At 39.7% G+C, this 25,504-nt stretch overlaps 3 protein-coding genes across 14 annotated transcripts; 2 read left to right on the plus strand and 1 right to left on the minus strand.

Annotated features, from left to right (window-relative positions):
* Positions 1 to 39: 39 nt before the first annotated feature.
* LOC116197756 lies at positions 40 to 2,959 on the plus strand. The gene is made up of 6 exons (XM_031527992.1): positions 40 to 509; positions 695 to 937; positions 1,083 to 1,249; positions 2,063 to 2,144; positions 2,337 to 2,405; positions 2,543 to 2,959. Exons 1-6 carry the CDS (start codon positions 363 to 365, stop codon positions 2,711 to 2,713), a joined length of 879 nt encoding a protein of 292 aa, XP_031383852.1. The 5' UTR covers positions 40 to 362; the 3' UTR covers positions 2,714 to 2,959.
* Positions 2,960 to 7,641: 4,682 nt separating this feature from the next.
* On the plus strand, positions 7,642 to 17,246 carry LOC116195359 (dual specificity protein kinase YAK1 homolog). 9 transcript variants are annotated; one of them, XM_031524493.1, is made up of 19 exons: positions 7,642 to 8,067; positions 8,155 to 8,442; positions 8,899 to 9,098; positions 9,661 to 9,814; positions 9,896 to 10,005; positions 10,198 to 10,267; positions 10,361 to 10,443; positions 10,535 to 10,613; positions 10,685 to 10,725; positions 10,893 to 11,015; positions 12,133 to 12,289; positions 12,406 to 12,520; positions 12,620 to 12,702; positions 12,807 to 12,881; positions 14,821 to 14,895; positions 15,031 to 15,872; positions 16,166 to 16,315; positions 16,427 to 16,737; positions 16,861 to 17,246. In XM_031524493.1, exons 2-19 carry the CDS (start codon positions 8,236 to 8,238, stop codon positions 16,938 to 16,940), a joined length of 2,955 nt encoding a protein of 984 aa, XP_031380353.1. In that variant the 5' UTR covers positions 7,642 to 8,067; positions 8,155 to 8,235; the 3' UTR covers positions 16,941 to 17,246. The 9 variants fall into 9 exon arrangements, with proteins under 9 accessions (XP_031380353.1, XP_031380354.1, XP_031380358.1 ...); XM_031524494.1 differs by having other exon boundaries at positions 8,197 to 8,442; XM_031524498.1 differs by having other exon boundaries at positions 8,215 to 8,442.
* Positions 17,247 to 18,014: 768 nt separating this feature from the next.
* Positions 18,015 to 24,865, minus strand: LOC116196411 (GPCR-type G protein 1). 4 transcript variants are annotated; one of them, XM_031526114.1, is made up of 14 exons: positions 24,370 to 24,865; positions 23,933 to 24,033; positions 23,670 to 23,777; positions 23,422 to 23,542; positions 23,130 to 23,259; positions 22,686 to 22,764; positions 22,321 to 22,409; positions 21,259 to 21,351; positions 21,034 to 21,060; positions 20,838 to 20,924; positions 20,158 to 20,229; positions 19,527 to 19,657; positions 18,655 to 18,708; positions 18,015 to 18,444 (listed from the first exon to the last, which is right to left on the minus strand). In XM_031526114.1, exons 1-14 carry the CDS (start codon positions 24,588 to 24,590, stop codon positions 18,420 to 18,422), a joined length of 1,338 nt encoding a protein of 445 aa, XP_031381974.1. In that variant the 5' UTR covers positions 24,591 to 24,865; the 3' UTR covers positions 18,015 to 18,419. The 4 variants fall into 4 exon arrangements, with proteins under 4 accessions (XP_031381974.1, XP_031381972.1, XP_031381971.1 ...); XM_031526112.1 differs by having other exon boundaries at positions 18,015 to 18,374; positions 18,512 to 18,708; positions 24,370 to 24,862; XM_031526111.1 differs by having other exon boundaries at positions 18,512 to 18,708; positions 24,370 to 24,862.
* Between the last annotated feature and the right edge of the window lie 639 nt (positions 24,866 to 25,504).

Raw genomic sequence — 25,504 nt, forward strand, 5'->3', positions numbered from 1 at the left:
ACAACCAAACCAAGGGAGGGAGGGAGGGAGGGAGGGAGGGGACAACTAATACTATCAGCAAGCAAGCAACCGGCCAACTTGCATTTGCAACCACAGATGACATAGAGCGAGGACGTGTGGCTGTGGCTGTGGCTGTGGCTGTAGCTGTGGTTGTGGTTGTGGCTGTGGCTCTCCTCTCCTCTCCCCCACCGAAGCTTTGTTTTCAACTCCATTCCAGTCTTTTTTTTCTTTCTTTTTCTTTCTTTTTTTAAAATCTCTTCCTTTTCACTTTCCTTTCTTCCTCGCGAGCAGAGAATTGAACAGGACAGCAGCACAGGTTCTCTTCTGCTCACCTCACCGAGAGGTAAAAGGAAGGAAGGAAGATGTCGGCAGCAGCAGCAGCAGCAACAGCGGGTGCTTCTTCCTCTTTATCCGCCTCCTCCCCAAAACTCATCACTTCCCACTTCTCTACTTATTATAAACCATCATCCTCCTCCTCTCATCACCCCCATGCCCAGGCCCAGGCCAAGGTAAATATCAATATCTTCATCCATCCATCCATTTCAATTCGCCCAATAATATTTTTCTGTTTATCATCACTTCACTGCAAAAATACATAATTATTATAATTTTTTAATTGATTGAACAATAATAATATGAATATATATATATATATATATATAATCCCTGTTGCCCTTGCCTGTGGCGGGTCTAGAAAACTGCATTCCTGCCGGGCCTCTCTCTTCAAGATGCCAGAAGGGGTGCCTCCTCTCTGTTTTTCATTTACGCTGCTGACAGAAGCAGCCGCTCTCGCATCAATCTAGCTGCAGCGCCCAGACCTAGAGGGCTCGAGATCACCGCCAGGGCCGCTGGCGCTTCAAAGACTATCGAGGTGGAGGTTGACAAGCCCCTCGGCCTCACCCTGGGCCAGAAGCCCGGTGGCGGCGTAGTCATCACTGTGAGTTACCTATAGCAGCTATATCTATACATATATAGCCCATATGTAATGTTTATTGTTAACATTATCTGAGCTTGGTGTGGAAAATAAATGAGTCTCGCTCTGTACGCTACGTCTTTAATCTTTACTATTACAAAATAAGCAGGCCGTGGATGGTGGAGGAAATGCAGCCAGAGCTGGGCTCAAGGTTGGGGATCAGGTGCTTTACACTAGCAGCTTCTTCGGAGACGAGCTGTGGCCTGCTGACAAGCTCGGCTTTACCAAAACCGCCATCCAAGCAAAGCCTGATTCCGTTGACTTCGTCGTCAGCAGGTTATACTCGTAGTCAGTTCACAACGTCATATTTTCTGTTCATCATCCTGTCACGTACGCTTGTTAATTTATCCTGACCTCGGGTACCTGAACTGAAACACATCGAACACGAGGATCCTATACTTCGTTCCGATGCCTTCTTTTTAAAAATAATAATAATAATAATAATAATAATTTATGAGCCTCGTATTTATGAATACACGAGGAAGTTTTGAGCTCTTTTCCCCTTCCTTTTTCTGTTCTTTTTTTTCCCCTTTGTATTTATTTCCTTAATTTTTCCGGAACCTGAAACTCTGAGCTATTAACTAGAGTTTCTACAGAGCTGGATCATACATAGATATACATAATATTTAGCAAAGCACTAAAATCTGGATCCACCGATCGAGTTGAAAACTCGTGAAGAACTACTCGTAGATCAGTTGAACTTTTTGACATTGATCTTTCTTCTCTATGGCATGGAATGGAATGGAATGTCGCCCCCAGAATGCTGTTTGATCAGGGCTAGGCGTGAGATGAGACTACTGTCCTGTGAATTCTATCAAGTCCATTTGTACTTTCCAATTCATAGTGCAATCCCACAATGCACTTCATGCATTGCATGCAAATAAGATTGCTATCCCACAATCCATCCATCTATGGAGGTTTATATGGTATCTCCCTGTAGAAATGCAGTCACGTTTGTCTGGGATGAACCAGCCAGAGATCAATGAGAATGATGTCGTTAATTAATTTATACCACCTGAGCATAATCAGCTAGGAGTGCAACCATCAATATGAACTCATCAACTTTACTATGTATTAATGTTGATGCAGGGGCGCGGAGGTGGATGTGAAAAGGCTGCCAAAGCGTCCAGCTCCTCCCCGTTTCGGAAGGAAGTTGACCGAGGCCCAGAAGGCAATAGAAAAAAAAAAAAGAAGAATTTTATCTACCGATCTATCTATCTCATCTATCTATCTACATGAAAAAGAGCGAGCCAGCCAGCGATCGAGCTCCTCTGTTTCATTGTTTCTGCTTGATACGTGAAATCTCCAAATAACATATATACTAACATCGATGGTCTCTTCTGCTTCTTGGCTTGAATCACAGGCTAGAGCCACCCACATTTGCCTAGATTGTGGATATATATACACCTTGCAGAAACCTTTTGATGAGCAGGCAAGTGTGTGTATATATATATATATATATATATGTATATATCTCCATATACATATAGAAACTTAACTCAATGAACATATATTTATGTATATATTGGCGTTAATTTTTTTCCCTCCATTTTCCTCTCTAATGTGCAGCCCGATACATATGCATGTCCTCAGTGTCAAGCACCCAAGAAGAGGTTCGCTAAGTACGACGTGAACACTGGGAAAGCAATTGGTGGCGGGTTGCCTCCGATCGGGGTCCTCATTGGACTGGTAGCTGGTATTGGTGCTGTCGGAGCTCTGCTCGTTTATGGCCTTCAATAGAAAGATTTCCTACTGATACAAACAAAATACAACAGTCCCAATCCTACACCACAGTACTTGAGAAGCTAGTGGCGTCCATCCTGTTGATCCTTTCTGCTTGTCAATATGTCATGGCTGGCTAGCTATAGCTAGCTCTTCCTCTCTTGGTGCTGGATTAATATCTCCCAAATTAGTTTCATTATTCGATTCGATTTGATTCAACCCAATCCAATTAGATGCATTGAAAAGCTGTTCTGTTCTGCGCAACACAACCCTTATTTACTTTCTTCTTCTTTTTTTATAAGGGAGGTCCATCAGTATAATACGATGAAATATAAATTTTAATAACTAATATTGAGGCATAAGTAGTCTTATCATAAGATTTGAACCTTCAACCTCGCAATTAACAGGCGATAGGGCGAGCCACTGTGTTACACTTAGGGGTGTGCACGGGTACCGAGTATACCCGGAACCGGTCGGAACATACCCGTTAGGATAGGGTCTGGATAGCTTGTATTGAAAATATGGTAGGTTCCGGGTATTAAAATTAGGAACCGGTGAAAATCGGTTCCGGTTCCGATTCCTACCTACAGGGTATCCGGAACCTGTTATTTATTAAAATAAAAAAGATAAAAGAGTAAATTTACTGTCTCCTCTAATGAATCAGAACAGAGACACTTTGTTGTGTGAAATCGTATTATGGATGTTTAATTTTGTTGATGAATTGATGAAACATATTTTTTTTGTTGTGGATTAATCTAAATCCATGTTGATATTCTATTTGGCATGATTACTGATTATATATGTGACATTTTCAGTTTTATTTAGCGAAACAAAAAAATTTATAAGTTCCAACAGGGTACCTGGAACCTGTGGTATAATACAGGTTCCGGTTCCAGGATTCAACAAGGTAGGGTCCGGTTCCAAAATCTTGAAACATGTCCCTTACAGGGTAGGGTCCGGGTACTGTGAAAAATATAGGGTACCCGGAACCGATCACCCCTAGACTTACACTATCTTTCTCAAATAATTAATTGTGCTCACTGGAAATACATCTTTCACAAGATCTGACCAAAATAATAACATGGTATCAAAATAAGGTATAATACAGTGACGCACGCTCTCACTTGACAATCAAAAAGCTTGAGGTTCGATACCTAGTGGGTCTATCCGTGTCCATTTATTAGCTATTAGTATTTCTTTTTCATTATACTAGATTTATAACCTCTCTTGTAATAAAAAAAAACACATAGTCGGCATTAGTGCCCTCGTGGTGGTGCCGATTCAAAAATAATTAAAAATATCCCAAAAAATGTTAAGAAATGATTACATTTATATTAGCTCAACCGTTATATTATTAAGATTTTTTTTAATAAGTAAACTGGGTTATATTACGATTCAATACTTATGCCTAGATTGTGTTGAGAAACAATTAAATGTTAAAATTAGTTTTGTATTATTCGTGTCATATTATACTGTGTATATTCTAACTGTAAAATATGTATCTACAATTCTACATACCTAAATGAAAGTGCACTTTTTTTGGAAAAGCAATTTTCTAATTTTTTAAATTCAAAGCAATTTGGAGAAGTACTTTTAATTATCCAATTCTCTTCTCTTTTTTAATTGGATTTAATAGGAAAGCCTAAAATAAATTTTTTTGTCTTTTTTATTAAATAAATTATATTCCCTTTAATTGAAAGTTTACAGTCATTATTAGATATATTATTCAAATTTCAAACTCACTTAAAAAAACTCAATTTTGAATTTGTAAAAATGATTTCTCAAATTTTCTTTAGAGAAATAAATCTAGAAAATGAAAAGAAAAATTGGAAAGACTTTTCTCGAAGTAAACATGTCATGTTTTTTGCTCCCTCTTGTACTCAACTCTTTTTTCTTTCGACTTTTATATTAACATTCTCTTCTTTCCACTTTTCTCCTCGCCTTTTTCTTATTATCTACTTCTAAATAAGGGAGACAACTTTCCTCTCATTCTCCTCCATCTCCTCTCCTTCCCTTTGAGTCTCCCTCTCCTCCCTATTCCTCTCCTCTCCCTCCCTAAAAACTCCCAAACAAAGTCAAGAATGGAGGCTTCGCTGCTAGCTGAATTCGAGGAAATTCTTCTTCATGAGGAAGATCTTTGGTTCCAAAAATGCTAGAGTGAATGGGTGAAGTTGAGTGATCCCAATACTAAATCTTTTCACATTAAGGTAGCCTTTAAAAAAAGAAGAGTCAAGGTCTTAAGTCTAAAAAATAGTGCAGAGGAGTGGGTGATGGATGAAGATGCCCTCAAGCTTTCGGTTCTTGAACATTTCAAGAAGCTTTTTCAAAGGAAGATGAAGTGCTTAGTAGTAATTTTCCTAATGGTTTCTCGGAACATACTTCCAATTGGCTGGCCAATCTTTAAAAGACGATTTCTCTTGGTGTGATTCGAGCTGCAACCTTTAATATGCCTTCTTATAAGGCTTCAGGTACTGATGAGTTCCAAGCTATCTTTTAAAATTAATACTTAAAATAGACAATAAGTAGAAGCAGTTTTTATACACTTACTAATTTGTTGGAGAAAATCACATTTTCAACTGCTAAAATCAACAAACCATTATTTTAAAATAGTTCATCACATAGTGCTTCCGCTTAAAATAAAAAAAAAACACTTATATAATCGCCACCACAGTCCCAAACAAAACTTAAGTCCTCCAGTCTTTGTCTAAAAAAAATGCGTTAAGAAAATACATATGTATGGTGACGTTTGGTAGATTGCTAGGAATCATATCATTGGTAATTCACATTACTATCAGATATATTCTCACCTTTTAAATTACTGGTAATCTACATTACCATGTTTGGTGTATACTATTATCTAAATCGATAATATTATATTTATGATATTTGAATTTATAATGAATAATAAAAGATCACGTGAAATTTCTAAAATGGCCCTCTCACGTCATTCATCTCCTCCTCTTCTCCTCCCTCCACTAAACCTATTGTCCTTTTCTTCTTTCATAATAACAACTTGTTGGCATAGTAAAAATGTCTCATTGGCTGGAACTTGCAGCACAAAAGATAGTGTTTTGTCCCAAATTAATCAAATTTTCTAGGGATTGAGATGATTGGAGTGGTGGCAGCATGGTAGTGGCTTGGCCTTGCGGGTTTCAACCTCTAGGCTTCCAATCGAAGCAAGAGAGCTTCAACCTGATACTTCTACGCCTCGAAATCAAAACACACAGCTTCAATTTTGAAGCCCCAAATCAAAGCTGAGGTTGTGGCTTTTGTGGAGGTCAGAAAGAAGAAAAAGAAGAAGATGAGAGAGTGGTGATAGTGTCTGAGATGACATTGCTTGTGGCTGGGATGATAGCGATCAGGTGGTAGCTATGACGATTGTGGCTGAGCAGGTGTGAAAGTGGAAGCGTGAATTAGAAATTAAAAAAATTTAAGATTACCACTTAGGCGAGAATCTACTTTCACAACCCCCCCCTTCTACACCCCTGGTGGGAATCTACATCCCCACTTGCGTGGGAATGTAGATTGCCATTGCTGAAACAAAGTGGTCTAGCCAAACGTGGGAATTTGGTGGGACTTAGGAAAATAAATATACATTCCTAGGAATGTGGATAAATTCTCACATACCAATCACACTCTTAGGGTAATTTGGTAATTATAGACCTTAATAAGTTTGCAATGGGTTTTGATGTAAAATAATATCTCTTTCCCAAACCTCATAGGATTTCGACAAAAAATTCCTAATATCATTTCATGACCCAACAGGTAAAACCCATTAACGACTTATTAGGGCTTGGGACATGTCAAAAACTAATTTATTTAATTATGGTAAACTCAAAATGTTTAATTAAATTAATAATTTTCTATATTATTAAAAATCCATATTTAATAATTAATGAATTAATATGAAGAATTACACTGCGAGTCTTATAAGTTTGTTATTCATGCGCGGCAAATTAATCCTATATGTTAGGTCTGTAAGGCAATTTTAGTACATTCTGCAACTGACCGTTAACCGGTGCTAACGTGAACACTAACGCTGTTAATTTCGTACAACGCCTTCTGGTTAGCCGCCAATCTCATCTCCGGGAGGGGTGATCGAAAGGGCCCCCCACCCCCAGTTGAGTCTCCCCCTTCTTGCCTCTGTTTTCAAACAGAAGGCTCTGGCGACCTCGTGGAGGTGAAGGGTGGCCGAAAGGGTCCCCCACCCTGGATTGGGTCTCCTTCTCCCTTCCTCTATTCGAAAACAGAGGGAGGGAAGGGGAGACTCGATTGGCGGTGGGGGGCTCCATCTGGCCACCCTTTTCCCTAATGTTCACATCAGCACTGATTAACGGTTAGTTACGAAATGGATTAAAATTGCTTTACCAACTTAACATATAGGATTGATTTGTCGTGCATGAAACTTATACGACTAAAATTGCATGAACAACAGACTTGTAGTGTTATTCTCCAGAAATTAATATATCTTCGTTCATAAACTCAAAATTTTATAGGTTAATAATAAAAAAAATACAAACTTTTTACATTTTAACAATTGTAGCACGCATATTTTTTCTTAACATAAAAATGAACAAATTTTCGATTTGATAATAATTCTAACACGGTATCAAATTTTTCGTTAATTTGAACGAAATCGAGGCCACAAGGACCCTCACGACTCCAATCGGGAGAGGGGCGCCGGCGTCCCAATAATGGAAAGAGAGAGGTGAGAAAGGTGGGATAAAATTGTACTTACCTTTAAAAAAAAAAGAAAAAAAAAGGAAAGGTGAAATTGTGAATAATCTCTCTCTATGTGACCGCTGGGAGTGGGACTGGGTAAAGGAAAGGAAAGCAAAGGAAAGGGAGACCGTGCCTTGGCCCACCGAAACATCCAAACAATAACATCATCAATCAACAACTATTACAAATTTACAATACACATGTGTATACAATACATACATATATAATAATTTCTCCGTCTCTGACCGGACGGATTCCGTCGTCGTCCACCTTCCTGCTCTCCTCTTCCTCTTCCTTCCTCCTCTGATCACTTTCCAAGCTGTAGCCTTTTTGATGAGGCTTGTGTTGCATTGGACTTTATTGTTTGTTTCCTTAATTTAATTCCTTGATCCCTTCCATTTGCTTTGCAATTGCCCCTGCTTCTGTGCTCATTGACAACAAAATCATCGGGTCTTCTTCTCCATCTTCTTCATATCATCGATCGATCAAGCTTTGATACGATACCACCCCCTATACGAACCTTTTCGATCAATTGAGGAGGTTTCAATTCAATTCAAGCGCGGTGTGCGTATGTAATTGAAGGAGGAGCATGGGATTAAACTCCGCTGGTCGCCGCCCTCCCCTCGCGGACTCCCGCTGATTGATCGTAGGTGGTCGCTCTTTCAATTCTTCTTCCCACTTCTGTCTCGTCTCATCTGTGTATTGATTGTATCTCTCCTCTTTCTTTTCTTCATAAGATTATATTAAATTAAATCAAATTATGCAACCAATTGATGAAGTCAATTCTTGGGTCGGAGCTTGAAATCTGGGGCTAGGTCATGGACGAGGTCAGCCCTAGCCATGAAGCTGAGCCTCCTCGAGCCCCCGACTCGGGCCTTAAAGTTGATGACTCGCCTCTGCCATCATCATCATCGTCATCGTCATCGTCATCGTCAGTATCGTGGCGTCCCAGCCCGCTCGCCTTCACTCCCTACTCATCCCACCCTGCTGCTGCTAACAATTTGCGAGTCGTTGTGAGAAGACCGGTGAGTGTTACTCATAGTTATCTTCAATTTGGTAGTATCCTGTGGCCTACTTCTGCTCTGATTTTACCAACTGCATGAGTTACTGCTTCAGGAAGGCTTTGAGCTCCTTTCATCTAGGAAATCACTATATGAAATGGTTTTTATTTTTAATTGGAGATAAGGTTTCCAAATCCCGTAGAGTATAAATATAAACCTAAAATCTGGAGTCAAATCTCATTTCCTAGTTTGTTCTAGGTTCAGATTGATTGAGATGCTTCCTGCATAGGGTTCGATTTAATAGGCGGTGCCTGCATTTATGCCTTTGCCTTTGGATATGTTGCCATAGCGTACGATGTCTTCTCTCTGGGCGGGCATAAATAATCGTATTTCCTTGTCTGCAGCCATCTGTTAAACCTGCTAAAGCCAGCAAGTAGAGTCAGAGTATCTCATTTGTTACTGATCTTCCTATATCTGCAGTTGGTGGCGAGACTGACCAAGGACATTGTAGAAACATACTGTACATGCAATCCCCAGTTCAAGTATTCAGAAGAACTAAATCCAAAGAGATATTTGACCAGCCCATCTGTGGGAGTGCTCAATGATGGTTATGATAATGCAAATTCGGATCTTATTTTGACCGTGAACTTCGTTTTGGTCAATCCAGAGACACAGAGAAGGTTTGCTGTTTGCTAAATTGTTATCTCATTTTATAATGGAGAATTCCTTTGATTTTCTCTTTCCCCCCTAAATATAGTGCCAAGTGAATGGATTTGTATGTATGCTATCTATTGTTAATGGGGTATCTTATCACAGCTGATTCATGCCTTAGGAGTGTGTTTCCTTTGGCACTTACGGTTTTTCAGCCAGTCTGCGTCTTCGCGAGATTCCAGGACCCAACCTTATTTTACATAGTCATGCATTCCTTCTGGAATTTTCATCGATTTCATGGTCTTTCCGTTTTAGTATCAAGAAGAACTCCGGCAATCCTATTGTTCTTTACTAGCCAGTTGTCAATAATTACTCAGTCTTCCTTTTGTTCTTTGCTAGCCAGTTGATAGAAACTATAATTCCACTTTCTGCTGTCCTATTCCGGTGGGCACTGAGTCTTAAGTTCATGTCAGTTCAGCATCATAAATCTAAAAGTTGGCAAAAGTTCATAAGAGTAGAATTGTGACATATTAAGGTTGCAAAGTCAGTTGTATTCTACCTTCAGTCAGCACCGTCCTTGCATTTTTGTAGGTATATTGTCAAAGATGTCCTCGGGCATGGTACATTTGGCCAGGTTGCAAAATGCTGGGTACCAGAAATTGGAAACTTCGTTGCTGTTAAAATTATCAAAAATCAGCCTGCTTACTATCAACAGGCATTGGTTGAGGTTTCTATACTGACCACGGTAATTTATTCTTTGCCAGTATGCAAGTTTGGTTTCATGTACACAAATTTCAATGCTTACCCCTGTTTTTGCTTTGTGCAGTTGAATAAAAAGTATGATCCTGAGGATAAGCATCACATTGTCCGTATATACGATTACTTTGTGTATCGCCGCCATTTATGCATATGTTTTGAACTGCTTGACACAAATCTGTAAGTCAGCAGACGTGTGGTTTTCAATGAAATTCACATTTATAGTTTTTCAACTAGTATATTTGGTTACAGCAATGAACTGCATGAAGCATACCCCGATTTTCTCCTCTCTCTCATTCCTTTTTTAGACATGTGCATCATTTGCCAAAAATTTGCTGCCGAATGGCAGTTACAATTTTGTAAGTTTTGCAGGTATGAGCTTATTAAGATAAATCACTTCCGGGGGTTGTCATTGAGCATAGTCCAGCTATTCTCGAAACAGGTGCAGTGGGTCTTTTCAATTTAATTCATGTGGCAGGTCATTCTCATTTGATGTCAGCACACATTCAGTTATTTACATGATATGCGTCTGTAGATTTTGAAAGGATTGGCTCTGTTAAAAGATGCTGCTATAATTCATTGCGATCTGAAGCCTGAAAACATACTGCTCTGTACGAGGTAAAGTATGCTACTCTTCCTTGATTAGCTTTCTAGATAAACTTGCAAGTGGGACCAATTCTTAATGAGTGCTCCATCTTCATAATGACAGCGTGAAACCAGCAGAAATAAAAATTATTGACTTTGGCTCTGCGTGCATGGAAGATCGCACTGTTTACTCGTACATTCAGGTTTTTCATCTATTCTCAGCACCTTCATGATGACAGTGGTCCAATACCTGACCAACTGTTATATGTTGCAGAGCCGCTATTACAGATCTCCTGAAGTTCTACTTGGGTACCAGTATCCTTCAATCAATATGTGACCATTCTTTTTAACTGATGATATATATCTAAACCCATATTTGATGCAAATGTTCCTATGCATCTACACTGTGGAGGCTGTTGCTTTGCATTTGCTTTTTTGTTATTGTACACTTCCAAAAGAAGGTTTTCCCTTCAGCTTTCCAGATACACAACTGCCATTGACATGTGGTCTTTTGGATGCATTGTTGCGGAATTGTTTCTTGGATTGCCACTCTTTCCAGGAGCATCAGAATTTGATCTTCTGCAGCGAATGATAAAAATACTTGGGTACTTACCTTGTGCTTTAAACTTCTGGTGTAGATTTTTATCTTATTGAAACCTGCATTGTGAATATGAGGTGGTTTATGCCATGTAGTGTCTCTAGATGTTGTCTTCTGTTCTTGCCAACCATAATGTAGGCTAACAATTAAATTAGACCTAGCCAACATTTTTCCTGCTGAAGAATGAACCCACGAAATGCTATTGTCAGGAGGTGCCATAGATATCCAAGAGGCTTCATTTTTCAACTCTTCCACTGTTCTGTTTAGGGCTATTATCATTGGCTGATCTACTATCGTACATCGCTAAATGACACGGATGTAAGAAATTTTAAAAGATATAGGTAGTAGAAAGATGGTGACAGCACCAGCTGAAGCTCACTTCTCTTTGGGTCCTGCTGGAAAAGGTCAACCTGAAATTGATTGATGTGTATGTGCCTAGTAGTGAGAAATTTCAGAATTATGTCTAGGAATGAAAGCTTAGGTGTCAATTTCTAAACGCATGCGCAAATTTCTCAACTGGGTGTCGGGTTCACTTTTGTTAAGAAATGACTCATTCCATTCTGAGATCTCTCTTCTGCAAGGATTCGGAATTATCTATCCACGTATTGATTTCTTTTACTTTGTCCTATTTTTGCATCACTGAGCAGACTCGATGTGCACTAGTACTTACTTTTGGAAACTTATTTCCTCAACCCCATGGTTCCTACTTTCTTCTTGATGCGGGTTCTCAACCTATGCTTCATTGTTTTTATTTAAAGTTTTATAAACTTTCTTTTGTGATCCAGAAACCTTTTATTTCCTTTTTCTGCTCCCCCCTTCCTAGTATCGTGAATAGCAGGTAGCAAATGGCATCAGTAATTGTTTAATCAGATGGTATATTTTAAGTCTGTGCTAATGGCGCAAGTATGGCTCGAGAGTAGCTGTGGATATGTGATATGGAAAACTCCATGACATCAATTATGCATCCGTAGATGATAGCCCGTAATAACCCAAGTCTCCATATATGTGACTTTTCCTTTGGAATATTGTGCCTTTGAAATATTTCCATGTTCCACATCTTAACATTGTATCTTTGAAATATTCCATGTTCCACATCGTAACATTGCGTCTTTGAAATATTGCAGAGGGCAACCTCCTGACTACGTGTTAAAAGAGGCAAAAAATACAAGTAAGTTTTTTAAGTGCATTGGAAATGCCCATAATCCTGAGAATGCTGGAGCTTCTATTGGTGGCAGTGGCAAAAGTATTTATCAAGCTCTATCTGAAGAAGAATATGAAGCTGTATGTATTCCAGCTTTCATCTTTCTGTAATTTTGTAATAAAATCAGTTCCTCTCATGTTTTGTCTTGTATTAGTTTCTAACTCTTTTTTTGGGGGGGTGGGGGGGTTGGATTCAGAGAGAGATGAGAAAACCGACCATTGGGAAAGAGTATTTCAATCATCTGAACCTTGAAGCAATTGTCAGAAACTACCCTTACCGAAAGAACTTACCAAAGGAAGATATCATTAAAGGTTAGCTCTTCTCTTACCATTAATATAGAGTAGGAAGTTGGGCCAGAGCATTGCTAAACTCGGACCACCAACTTTTTGTGTCATTGCTTGCTTTGACAGAAAATCAGATTCGCATGGCTTTGATTGATTTCTTAAGAGGACTTGTGGAGTTTGATCCGGCTAAACGTTGGTCACCTTTTCAGGTTACTGAACTTAAATAAAGTATATGCGCATAATTAATCTTAATTTTGAAATGTGAAAGATTAAGGAATTTAGCACTTGTAGTAAAGCTATCCGATGTTTGCAGGCCTCAAGGCACCCGTTTGTTACCGGAGAACCTTTCACGTGCCCTTATCAACCTCCACCAGAGACCCCTCGCGTGGTAAGTACATATGAATGGACTATGATTGATACATCCTTTTTTTCCTTCATATATACCCTTTAGAATGAATGGTTCATTAATATGCTTCTTTTTGTAGATCACAAGAAGGTATTCTTCGCATGGCATTTTTTTCTCTAATATTTCACCATTTAGAGGAATGGGATAATCAATTATTGAACCTTAACCAACAACAGAAATATCAGAGACTTATATTCAAGATAAGCAGGGTGATGTTCCTGTACATAACCCTCAGAAATTCTCTTTACAATCTAGCAATATGGCTCCAGTGATATCTGATCTGCAGATGCATATAACAATTTCCAAAGCAATTGAAGTTGCAATTTCAGTCTCCACCAGGCATCCTAACTCTTCGCTTGCATTTGAAGGCCCCTTTTTCTTGCACCTAGTTTGTTTTTGTAGGAAACTGAGTTCCAAACTTTCTGTGGAAATGAACTGCATTGAAAATTCATCTTTTATTGACTGGGTGACCCAATTATAGCTTGTGAAAATGAACTACAGTTAACATTTTCTGTAGTTCATTATCAGGAAATGATTTAGACCTAGACCTGCCCTGGTACCTCTATCAGCCAGCCACCAGCCTCCAGCCTCCATTACTGCTTCTGCTGATGGATGCAGTTGCCACCGCCCCTTGTGGTTGCAACCATCAGCAGATTCAGTGAAATGATAGACCGAGGTTGACAGTTGGCAGAACACGCCGCTGACTTCAACTAGTAGGGGCCCAGCGTCAAGCCACCTCCAGGGTAGACGTTGGTGGCAAGACAGCAGTGACAGGGACCAGTAGTATCCTCAGAACTGGTTTTTAAAGTCCATTGGAACATGAAAAAGTTGATTTTTCTCTGTGCTGACGACTGTCAGGGGGAACCACTCTTGAGGGGAAACCTTTCTCCTTACAAATGATTTGTCTTCAGAAATTAATTATGCAAAACTGAAGCCTAAGTGACAACTTGAAGTCCATTCCTATTTGCTGCCAAATTTTAGTATCGGTTCAAAGCCAAAAACCTTCATGCTCCTTTCAGACTTTTTTGTTTGCACGTCTTTCCTAAAATGGTTGATAAGAAAATTTCATCACATGGGCCCCAAGAGGGTGCATTGCGTATATGTAATTGTGCAAAAGGAGAACAAATATACAGGGAAATCCCAGAGTCTGATATGCAAAAACTCATGACATATCCCATTTGCAATCCCCACCTATGCTAAATATTATACAGTTGTAGTCTGACTTTCTGGAAACTCAGTGCCATTAGAAGGCCCTCCTTCCCTCCCCTTGTGCTAACAAAAATGTGGAAAGGGGAATCCTGTTTTAAACATTTTTCGACCTCTTGAAGAAAATGTATATTGGTGTGCTTGTACTTCCCGATCTACCAACTACCATGCCTACCATTACTCAAATTAACACTGCTAGGACGTTGCTGCTGCTTGCTCCCTACCTTGTGGGTATTAGGGAAATTTATAAGAAGGAAGTTGACTTAGTTCTTCACTCGGTCTGTCAGGTCTAGGATTATCTTGTGGAATCCACAGCCTTGTTACTTCATTCTGTTCCTGGTGTAATGATCTCTAGAATATTGGAAAATATGTATATCCTCAAGTCGTGTTGGTGTTAGTTATGGCATGGTAATACTTCTCCTGTTGCTTAAATAAATTGCTTTTGCTTGGCATGAGGAAGCATCCAGCTTCTAGGGTGACCTTATTATCCATACATTTCTTTATTCAAGACACTTTGATGGAACCTGCAGGTGTCAGTCAGTAATCTCTCTTTTGCCTCCATTCACCAGTGGACACAAGCTTTCTCTTATAAATGTTTCATAGAATCAAAGTCGCCTGCTTTTAGATTCTATTTGCTGAGAACTTGCAGCACAGTTGCATATTTCATGAAAGTTTACGTGTAACTTCTCATACTAATTCGCTTGTTTCTTGTTAGCTGGTCAGTCAAAATGTAAAAGTCAACCATCATCCAGGAGGAGGACATTGGTTTGCTGCAGGTCTCTCTCCTAATGTGAGATTTCTGCCCCTCTAAAATGCCATTGTCTTTGTTGAAGGTCATACACAGATTTTGCAGCATGATTATCTATTATTCTTTTACCTCTTGTCAATTGGTGTGGCAATAATTTTGTGTAGTCATCTCGTGCAGATTGCTGGCTGGAGCAAAGTTCCACAACATAGCAGCCCAAGCTTTCAAGCAGTGCCACATGCACATGCTGGTAGTTATGGTAGTTTAGGAAGCCATGGCAGCTATAACGATGGTGCTGGGCTTGGAAGCAGCTATGGCAGTTACGGAGATGGTGGCAATATGTTTGCATATTACTCGCCTGTGGGTCCATCTGCAATGAACCTTAATGCACAAGGTAGTGGCAAAATACTGGGAAGCAGTCCTGACACAAGACGAAGAATGATCCAGTTTTCGCATGGAAGTGGACTGGGCGTGAGTCCATCAGGTGGAAACTTTGCACCCCTGCCCCTCGGTACCAGTCCCTCACAATTTACTCCGCCAGGCTCCTATAGTCAATTTTCTGTCGGTTCTCCTGGACATTATGGGCCACCATCTCCAGCAAGAGGTAGCATACAAGGATCACCGTTGGGGAAGACATCTGCAATGAGTCAAATGAACAGAAGAAAGGGTTGGGGATATTCTGGAAGTTCTCAAGTTCAAGAGGGCTCTTCATCTTTGCACTGGCAAGGGCAAGGGCAAGGGCAAGGGCATCTTATGGAAGGAAGCAACTCCAGCCAAGCCGAGGACAATTCTCATACCTTGAATGGTTCACAGCATCTGCATGCACATTCAACTGCTGTTAGCTGGAAACAGCAGCCAGGAGGAACTGGGCTTCCTGCTGGTTTTCCTGTCAATGCGAACATGTCAGGATCCTTGAGGCATGGCTCAAGTTGGCAATCCTACCAAGCAGTTGGAGCAGTCAGCAACGTGGCTGAGACTGACTCATCCTTACCTGATCCAGGAGACTGGGATCCCAACTACAGGTTAGACTACAGGAGATTCCTCGTACTGCTGTACTTGCTAATGCTATTCTGTGCAAGAGCATTGCTGTTGAATGGCTATTCGTTGTTTATTCGAATATTTTACTCGAAAACAATCCTTATCTGGTCTAATAATTCCACTTTTGGCACCTTCTGATGGCAGCACGTACAAGTCTGTCAGAGTCGCTGTTTTCCAAGAAAATGCTGCGACCGACTTTTAACTGACTAATTTCTCAGCTCTGAAATGTTTCCTTTATTCCATCTCTTGTAACTGTGTCTATCTATCCTGTTATCAGTGATGAGCTACTTTTACAAGAAGACGGCTCAGATACGAGTTTGGCTGCTGAGTTTGGGAAAGTAATGCACCTCAGTTCGACGGAGTCCTTGGGAGGAGTTGGAAGGACTAACCATGTTTCTAGAGCTGGATATAGTGTGTCCACTCAAAGGTAAACCTATGTTGCTGCCATTTCAACTTGCTGTGGAGTTTTATATATGTATCCACTCAAAGGATCTTTTTTTTTTTCCCCCCCTTCTTATGCCTTTGTGTGTGGCTTTAGACAACTTGGTCCAGTTCAAGCATACCCACATGGAGAGGTGGGCAAGCTTCCATCTCACGATCAGCACTCTGGACATATCCGTGCCATGTCAAAGCCTTCTCATTTTACGCCGCAATACCCGTACAACAATTCTTTGAGCCGTTTGGGACAGCAGCCTGCACAGAGGTTTAACCATGGAAGATCCACCTCCTCCACCTTTGGTCGAGGCGGTGACTGGCATATTACTCTACAGGCTCCTAATTCAAGCTTTGGCAGTGAAGGACCACATTCTCCCGGGAGTGGTGGCTCATTCATCAATGGCATGCCATGGGGTGGGTAGTTACTGTTACTTTACAACTCCACATCAGAGGGGCTCCTAACCCTTGGGAGGAATGAAGGTCTTGGGTGCTCCTTTTGTATTTCCCTATATAATTCATCTTCCAATTCCGATGCAGGAGGCCACAGAGCTAGTGATGCTATCGCAGGCATTCCCCCAACATCCCGAGGGAGAAAAGACTACGGAAGAATAGCCTAAAATGGTGGAAACTGGCTTAGAATTTTTTTTTTTTTTTTCCGATTGATGACCATGAAGAAGAAGAATCATGTCCGGCCGTGGGTTGCCAAAAGAACCTTCTAGTCCCAAAATTGTTCATCTGCCTCGTGGGCTTTTTGTGCTGGGGAAAATTTTCCATTTTGGATTAGTACTCACATTCTTGTGGTGGTTGCATATAGAATCTTAAATATATAATTTATGGGTTTATGGCTTTTGCATGTAAAATGGAGGGCCTTCGATTGTCACCCGTTACTGCTAGAGTGAAATTTATGCCTGTTCTCCCTTTCAGTCTTTTTGTCCATTTATTTAAGAGAGAAACTTCCCCATGGAGCCTCCTTGAATGTGATTGTTTACAGAGTCCAATCACACCAATCACAGTGCATCACGTCGCAATTTATCGAATAATTATCGATAATGAAATAATAAGAAATTTAAGTAAATAGTAATGAATTTATTATTCAATAAGAAATATATTGTTTTTGTGATACAATAAAAAATTTGTTAAATAATAAGAGTTTCTTATTATTTTGAATACAGTAAAACGTTTATTAAATAGTAAATTTTTTTTACTAAATAGGAAAACTTTTTTTTTTTGGAAGTCTCCATAAAAATGCACTTTCAAGGAAAATCCTGAAAAAATTCTGAAGTCACCAGAAAAGTAATACGAAGGGTTTTGTACACTAGTAACATCTCATTAAAATGAAAATATAATGTTACAGACTCATTCGAACAAAAAATGGACGGAAAATTAAATTTTTTTAGTTTCGTCCCTTATTTTATGTAGTCCTTCCTTTTGTCAATTAAATTGTATCGTTGACACGTACATTCTGCATGCGTGACTAGCATGGAATATATTTATTATTTAATTTTTAAATGATGAATAGAGAGTAATTCTAAAAATTGATTTTTCCTTTTTGTAAGAGAACCCCAATCCTCTAGATATGGGATTGGGAGTGGGGAGCCTCCCCGCCAGCAGGCTGAGAGGGATCTCAATCGTCCAGGTGGTGGCCGAGAGGGATCTCCGAACTGAATTCCCAGGCTGGTTAAAAGCTGTTCTTAGGCAAAGCAATTCTTATCCATCTCACTGTCAACCATCCCATACTCTGATCCCATGATAGCATCAACCAGTCAATAAAAATACTTCACAGGAAAAAAGAAAGCAAACCCCACCTCGCGTCTCAATTTCACAGCTATGCTTCCTATTCACATTAAACCATCCACAGAATATTTTTACTTTCACTATAATACCCGATATCTACTATACTATTGCACATAGTATAGTAGGTACCCTTGGAGTTGGAGGCAACAAAGTTCCAAGAAGCATATACACTATCCCTGCAGTCACTCGAGTTTAAAACTTTTAAAGTCGCTCCACCGTATCGACCAAGAACAATCTTTTCACCCTGTCCAGACCATCTGCAGGACCAATGGCATTATTGCATGCTGACCAGAAGAATACCTTTATGACACGACATCATCTCGGCACCTACAAAAGGTTGGAGCATGCGCTCTCAAACATTGGCAGTGAATATGTTTGATAATCGACTACCTACCATCAGTATCCATCAAAACTTAACTCGCCCCCGTGGAAGACTGCTAATCAATCGGGTGTTTGTCAGCCTGCCGTGATGTGTAATGTGCAGATAGCAGAAGCAGAGAGAGGAAAGCACTAGCTACAAATATTGCATCGAACCACCTGTGGTAGAAGTCAAACTGAATTTCGCCGCCCAGCACATCGGTGATTATTATCCTGCCCAAGATGTTAAGGATAAGCATCCTATATTTACAGTATTCAACGCATTTATCAACTGAGCATTGCAGAAAAAAGTTGTTCATATAGTACAGAGATAAACCTTATAGCATCATCTCACGAAAAAAGATAACAAAAACCTTTCTATGGGAGTCATAGTTCTGGGCTTTTCTTCCTGATTTCCCCGCCTTGGATAGGCAAACCCTCAATATTTGGACTTAAAGCCACTGAACCCCATTTAAGTAACTCCGAAAGAGAGATATGAAGATCTTCCAGACTACCACCAGACTTAATTGCAATGATGGGATAAGTGATTTGTATTTCAAGATCTCAACCAATGCTTATTTTCATAATTGAATCGAGTGAATTGATTCAAACCGACTTTTAAAGGAGCAGGTAGAAACTCTAACCAAGTAGAATACCTTAATGGCTTAGACAAACCAAAGGAGTTCTTCCTAATTGTAATACACACTTACCCAATCCTTGTCAGTCAATCGCCACCAAAAAAATATTGCATCAATTAGCTTCACACTAACATGCTTTTTTCTCCCTTTTGGAGGATGTTTTTTACTCCTCAATTTTTTTTTCAAGTTGCATTGCTTCTTACTTGATTTGCAGGATAATTTACGTACAATACAAGATACGTAGAGGAGGGTTCTCTGCAACTTAACATACTTAAAGGTGGGAATTCAGAAGTAAACTAAATAATTATTTCAACTTGCAGCCATTCCCTGTTCACATCATTGAACCTTGTAAATATCCAAACAGATGATATCCGCCAAAATTTTGACCATGCTAGCAAAGAAGACAAACAATACCTGTAGTCATTGGCCAAGCTTTTCCTTATCAAGAGAATAGAAGACACAAAATACATCCCCATTATCTCAGACAGAAAGAGAACAACGTTGCTCGAAGATCCACTTCCAACTCTGGAAACAGCAAAGAAGAACTGCAGGAATGACAGAAACTGGTAAAACTATCATCCAAAGGGTTTGAAATGCAGCCTCCCTACCTATCAGAACAGGGGACAGACCGGACATCACAAAGTAGTGTATACATAGATATTGATAGGTAATGTACATACAAGGTCATTCACCAAAAAAAAAAATGAAACAAGGTCACATAATTCACTCTTTCATTTGTCGTGATGCTTAATACCTAATCTTTTCCACTCAGTAGGAAACAACACTCACCTAATGATAGATCCTAACACTGCAGTATATACAGATCAAAACTGTTCACCGTCAACTTACAGTTTTCTCTATTAAATTAACACAAACAGTCAGAAAACCTCTCAATTGGAGAAAGAACAAACTCCAACGCACACTTAAGAGGTACTTCTAAAGCTCCACGTCTCATATGAAGAGAGACAAGGCAATCACCCTGGCTTTAACTGAACTTTTTCATACTGGAAAACTTCACTTGAACTTTCAGAATGAGGAATTTTACCTTCATTAGGTTTGTTAGGAATCCCCTTACAGATATGACAATCAACATTCCGATGAACAGCAGAGAAATGTACTGCACAAATATGAGATGGTCAATTTGTTATCAAAATCATAGCAGAATTCAACTGACTCCATCAACCAAACCACTCATGCATCTTTTCTACAGGTATTAGCTAACCAATGGCTGCGGTAGAGCCCCGAAGCAAAGCCATAGCGTCAAACAGATAATCTTTCCCAAACTAAAAATAACTTGAAAATTACATCATTATTTCAGAAACATTCGAGAAATCAGTGCTAAATCAATGTAGGCTTCATCTTTGGGATTGCAAAGGCACATTCCTCAACAAGCATGAACATGAAAATTCTCTTAAAAGGTTGTTCTTAATTCCTGACTGAAAACAAAGCAATACATCTATATACATAAGCATGTGCAGTCCCGCTTTTGCAGAAAGCCAACTTTAGCGATTCGTAGGCAACTAGGACAACTTATCCCTCGACGTGCCCAAAACACGACTCCAAAAAATACGATTATATAACTGTTAGAGATGCATTGCCTTTCGAGCAATTTACAAGAGAAACTAATTGAAGAAAAAATGTGGGATAGCCAACTGCATCAGTAAATGCTACAAGCGTCTGCCTTTGGCATCAGAATTGAAGTCAATATTATAACATTGAACCAACCTGAGATAATAGAGCGACATTAATTCCAATATCGAATAACTGCAAAAATATGCTAATTGTCATAGTGACAGGGTCTACAGAACCAGCCTGCAAAAAGATAAGTCCGTTACTCATGTGATAGTGCATAGATGATACGGTGCAACCATAAGGAATGCAAAACTCAAACAGTTTATTGGGAAGAAATGAAAAAAAGTACCTCCTTGAATACGACACTTTGCAGAGACTGCACAGAGCAATTAGATCAATCAGGCAACTCACATCCATGAATCAAACCAGAATCAAAATTATGCAGTAGGACAATCATAAAACTAAACAATGCACAAGCCCATTTGTCTAAACAAATCCATTAAATGAACACTCATCAGGTATGACGTAACAAAATAATTATGCAGCAAAAGTAGGATTCACAGTGTTACTGCACCTTAATCATTTTGTACACACAATAGACAGAACAAGCATAGCCAAGAAGATTCTTCATATGGCCCTGCCAGGTCCGAGAATAAGCTGCAGCCTCCTGCAACATAAAAGCACTACATAAACATATAGAACAAAATAGCCTGCGGTGCCAAAAGAAAAGCTGCATATCAAAAATCAGTCTCCATCTGTTATCACTTGGCAACCACAATGATCATAGAAACTCCCAAAAGCAGTCCAGGAGGTCTACATCCCAAAAGGTGGCATCAAGTAGTTCCAACATTTCTAAGCACTTACTACTTAGGGATGTTTGAGATGTCAGGCAACAATGATAGCAACACATGGCTTAGGCACCCATTCAAAGTCTATCGTTCCATATGTTGTTGACTATATATATATCTTGAGCAAAGGTGAGAAGAAGCCACAGCCACCGGACCTACCTTCCATATGTCAGATATCTCGTTTTGAATGAGATTCCCTGTCTATTCTTAATGGTGGACTTCTTAAGTCATCTTTTTGTACATATAGTTCTTCCCACCTTCTTGGTGTTTCTTAATGGATTCGTCTATCTTTATCACTCGAAAAAGAATAAGAGCCTGTCTCTTTTATAATGGCCAAACAACAATTACTGGTAGTCCCTTATCATGTTAAGGTAACCAAGCCATCACATCATTTACATTGCTTACTCTCTTCTATGTCTTCTACCGTATATGACTGATGCCGACAATTGGTTGGTGCATCAGATCATTATCTAAGCACAAAGTGCAACAGGATGAGGGACCTTGAAGATTTATAAAGCGCAGGCGTGGAATTTCCATAAGGAAAAGCTTACAGATGTACATATCAGATCCTATTAAAATGGAGATTGCCATTTAAAACCTCCATCATTTTGTACTGTCACAGACTCACATGCCATGTGCATTCATCTCATTTCAAGATGTACTCATAATATATTAAATGTGACCCATATAATGAAGAACACATAAGCAAGTGATTAAAAGTTATTCACACTATGCAACAGTAACATGGCAAATTGTTTCTATAAATATCATTATCCTAAGAAAGGAACCTTAGCCTGGTGAAGCTCGTAAATTTCCAAAAACAACTGCTTTGAAAGCTCTTCTAAAGCTTGAACCTCTGCCTCCATGTTTTTTATATCTTCCAAAGAAAGAAAAACAGCATCAGGAAACATTTTTGACATAATAACAGCGTAATCCATAAATAAACAGTTACAAAACAAATATAGTATGAGGGAATGGTCAATTTGGAAGAATTCGAAGCTCAATAAGAAGAAATCTACGCTCTCACGACTTGCTTGTTTATCCGCTCACTCAAGATAACCCTGATAGACACATGAAAATTTTTTCCAAGAAATACCCAAGTCTTCCCCTAGTCAGCAAAGGGGGGATCGCATAAAACAAAATCAATCCTTACCTTGCTCTGTCTGGTCTTCATGCACTGAGCGGACAACCGTGCCAACAATTCGTTTGAATAAAGATCTAGCCTTCAAATTCTGTGTCATGAAAATGTCTACATCAGGCAGATCACGTATAACTACATGGCAATCATCTAATAATGTCAGTCTCAACTGCATAGTGGATGGCATCTGCTCAAACATCTACGAGATGCATTTTCATGGGCTACTAGGTTAGACTGGTAGCCTAGGTGTACTTCGCTCCAAAAATAAACACTGAAGGTAGAGTCTGGGTGGAAGGGTCCTTGTTGTTAAGAGAATTCAGAAACAGAAAAGTTACAGAGCATGTTATCAAGCACCTTGATTTTCATACTCCAATACCCAACACCATCTACAAGATATACAAAATTTTCATTTTTTTTTTTAAGGCTCGAAGTACCGAGTCATTCAACAGCACTACTAACCTCTTTTGACCCTTCAATTCGCTCCATTTCCATCCGGCAAAGTATAATTTTCTTTTTCTTTGTTATACAGGTCTCCATTGATTGCATGAGTTGTCTTTCTAAGGCCTTGATCTCTGCTTCTTCAATCTCTCTACCCCAAGAAGATGAGCAGTGAGTCAACGTATCAGAAAACATTCACTTAGATCGACACGTGATTGCTGGTATACTTTTACAGCACAGGTGTCAGTCAAAGCACAAGGCACAAAATTATGCTATGAGCTTCTCATAAAAAAGGGAAACATAATCTTGTTACCTGATGAAAAGAGACAAGTAACTATAAGGCAAATTCACAGCTCCAAACCCGGAAAGGATAGCCATGACTGTGACCCCAATAACTCCAATTCTACTAACTAGCTGAGCCATAGTGAAGAAGCCTGATGAGCACATTTATTGGGGGAAGTAACACACACGGAAAACGCACATATAAGAAACTTAGAAGATGAACGAACAAGGAAAAGAAGATGTAGAGTGGTGGCAGAAAGAAAAGAACAAAAACCTGACCTTTATCAGGAGAAGGCATGGGAAAGTGAATGCCCATGCGCCAGAAGGCATAAAGAAATGCCAGCAAGAATAGAATGGCTCCAACGGCAGCCCGTTCCTTCCTTATACCTAAAGATTGGCATTGGAAAGTCACAGTTAAGGGTGGTGTTTAGTTTCGCTGTTGCTGCTGCTGCTGCAGGGGCATGCAATTGCATCAAGTAGACTAGACTGGATCTGATCTGGAGGATGGGGAATCCCAAAGAGGAGGAAAAGAGTAACATTACCGCTATTGCAGAGCATCAAGTAACAGTGATAGTAAGGCAACATGAACACGAGTAGCAGTATCAAACAGAAAAGATCCACCTTCCAGTTCAACCATCTCGCCCTGCGTAACAAAACCAGGAAGGATTACTTTAGGCAAGAAGTGGTCTCTTTTTTAAAGTAGAGGGCTGCAACCTTGCTGCTTTGCTCAGGCATTAGGCTTCTGAGATAGGTTACATTCATGGATAGGCTCTCGGGTTGGTGGTTAAGTATCTTTTTGGTGATCAATGAAATTAACCGATTATCAAAAAAAAAAAAAAAGCTCAGCTTTGTACCCTCCCTCGAACTCATTCATTCCTCTCCTCGTATGGAAACATACATAATAGGTAACGGAAGGGAAGGTAAAAGGAAGGAAGGAAATGATAAAAAGAGGGGAAGGAAGGAAGGCGGAGATGATTACTCCCGGGAGAGGAGAGGAATGATCTCAAAGAGAACGAGCTGGAGTAGATTGCAGGAAAAGGCGAAGACGATGCTGAAGATGATCTGGACCAACACCCGCTTCTCCTCGTACTCCTTGTACAGCCGACGATTGAGGAACCAGAGTCCAGCCCATCCCAGCAGCCCCAACGATCCCGCCGCCACCATCCCCTCCCATATTGCCCATCCCCAACTCAATCCCATGCCTTTGCTCCTCCTGCTGCTTCTTCGGAATTTTTCCTTGATCAATCAAGATCTAAATCCACTGCCCAGCTAGATCCTACAGTTTTTGACTGCTCGCTGCTGCATCCTTTCTTTACCTGCAGTTGCACTGCACCGCAAAGCAATCCCCCCCCCTTGCCCTCTCTGGCTCTCTCTTTGCCCCACTACAATTCACGGATCAAAGGAAAATTCATCATCGTCGTCTTCCACAGCTCAAAAAGTAATTTTTGGGAAAAAGACTCAAATTGAATGAATAGGCAATTTACTTCCTGAGATTGAGGCGTTACATCAACTAGGTTTCTAATTTATTTATTTTTTACATCAATTTAATTCCTTAAATTTGAAAGTTAAATCAATTAGATCTTTCAACTTTGCATAGACACATCGATTTAATACTTGAGTTTATAAATTTGTCATTTGTCACATTAAACAAATCTTTTTTTCACAAAAAATACATAAAGAGATTCTTCTTAATGCATCAATTAGGTCATTTTTATTATGACGGTGTTAAATGAGAACCATGTTACATCATTTTGGACCATTTTCTTTTTTTCATTCTTAATAGAAATTTTTTAAAAAAAATTTAGGAAGCTCTGATCAGGACTCCCCCAAACGAGGTTGATCGGTGGGTCCAAGACCCTTCGGTAACCTCGCCTTGGAGAGAGGTCGTCGTGGGGGCTCCCCTTCAATTCTTTTCCTTTTCTTTTTTTTGTTTTGTCTATCAAACAACAAATGACTTCGTTTTGACAATCTAAATCAAAACGGCATCATTTCGTTGTTTAAAAACTTAATATTAGAGCAAGAAACGATGTCATTTTGATATGAATAGTCAAAACGACATCGTTTCTTGTGTGACAAAAAAAATCGAAGGGAGCCCCCACCGAAACTCCACTTTT

Source organism: Punica granatum, chromosome 2 (assembly GCF_007655135.1).
Source record: "Punica granatum isolate Tunisia-2019 chromosome 2, ASM765513v2, whole genome shotgun sequence".
Taxonomy (NCBI): domain Eukaryota; kingdom Viridiplantae; phylum Streptophyta; class Magnoliopsida; order Myrtales; family Lythraceae; genus Punica; species Punica granatum.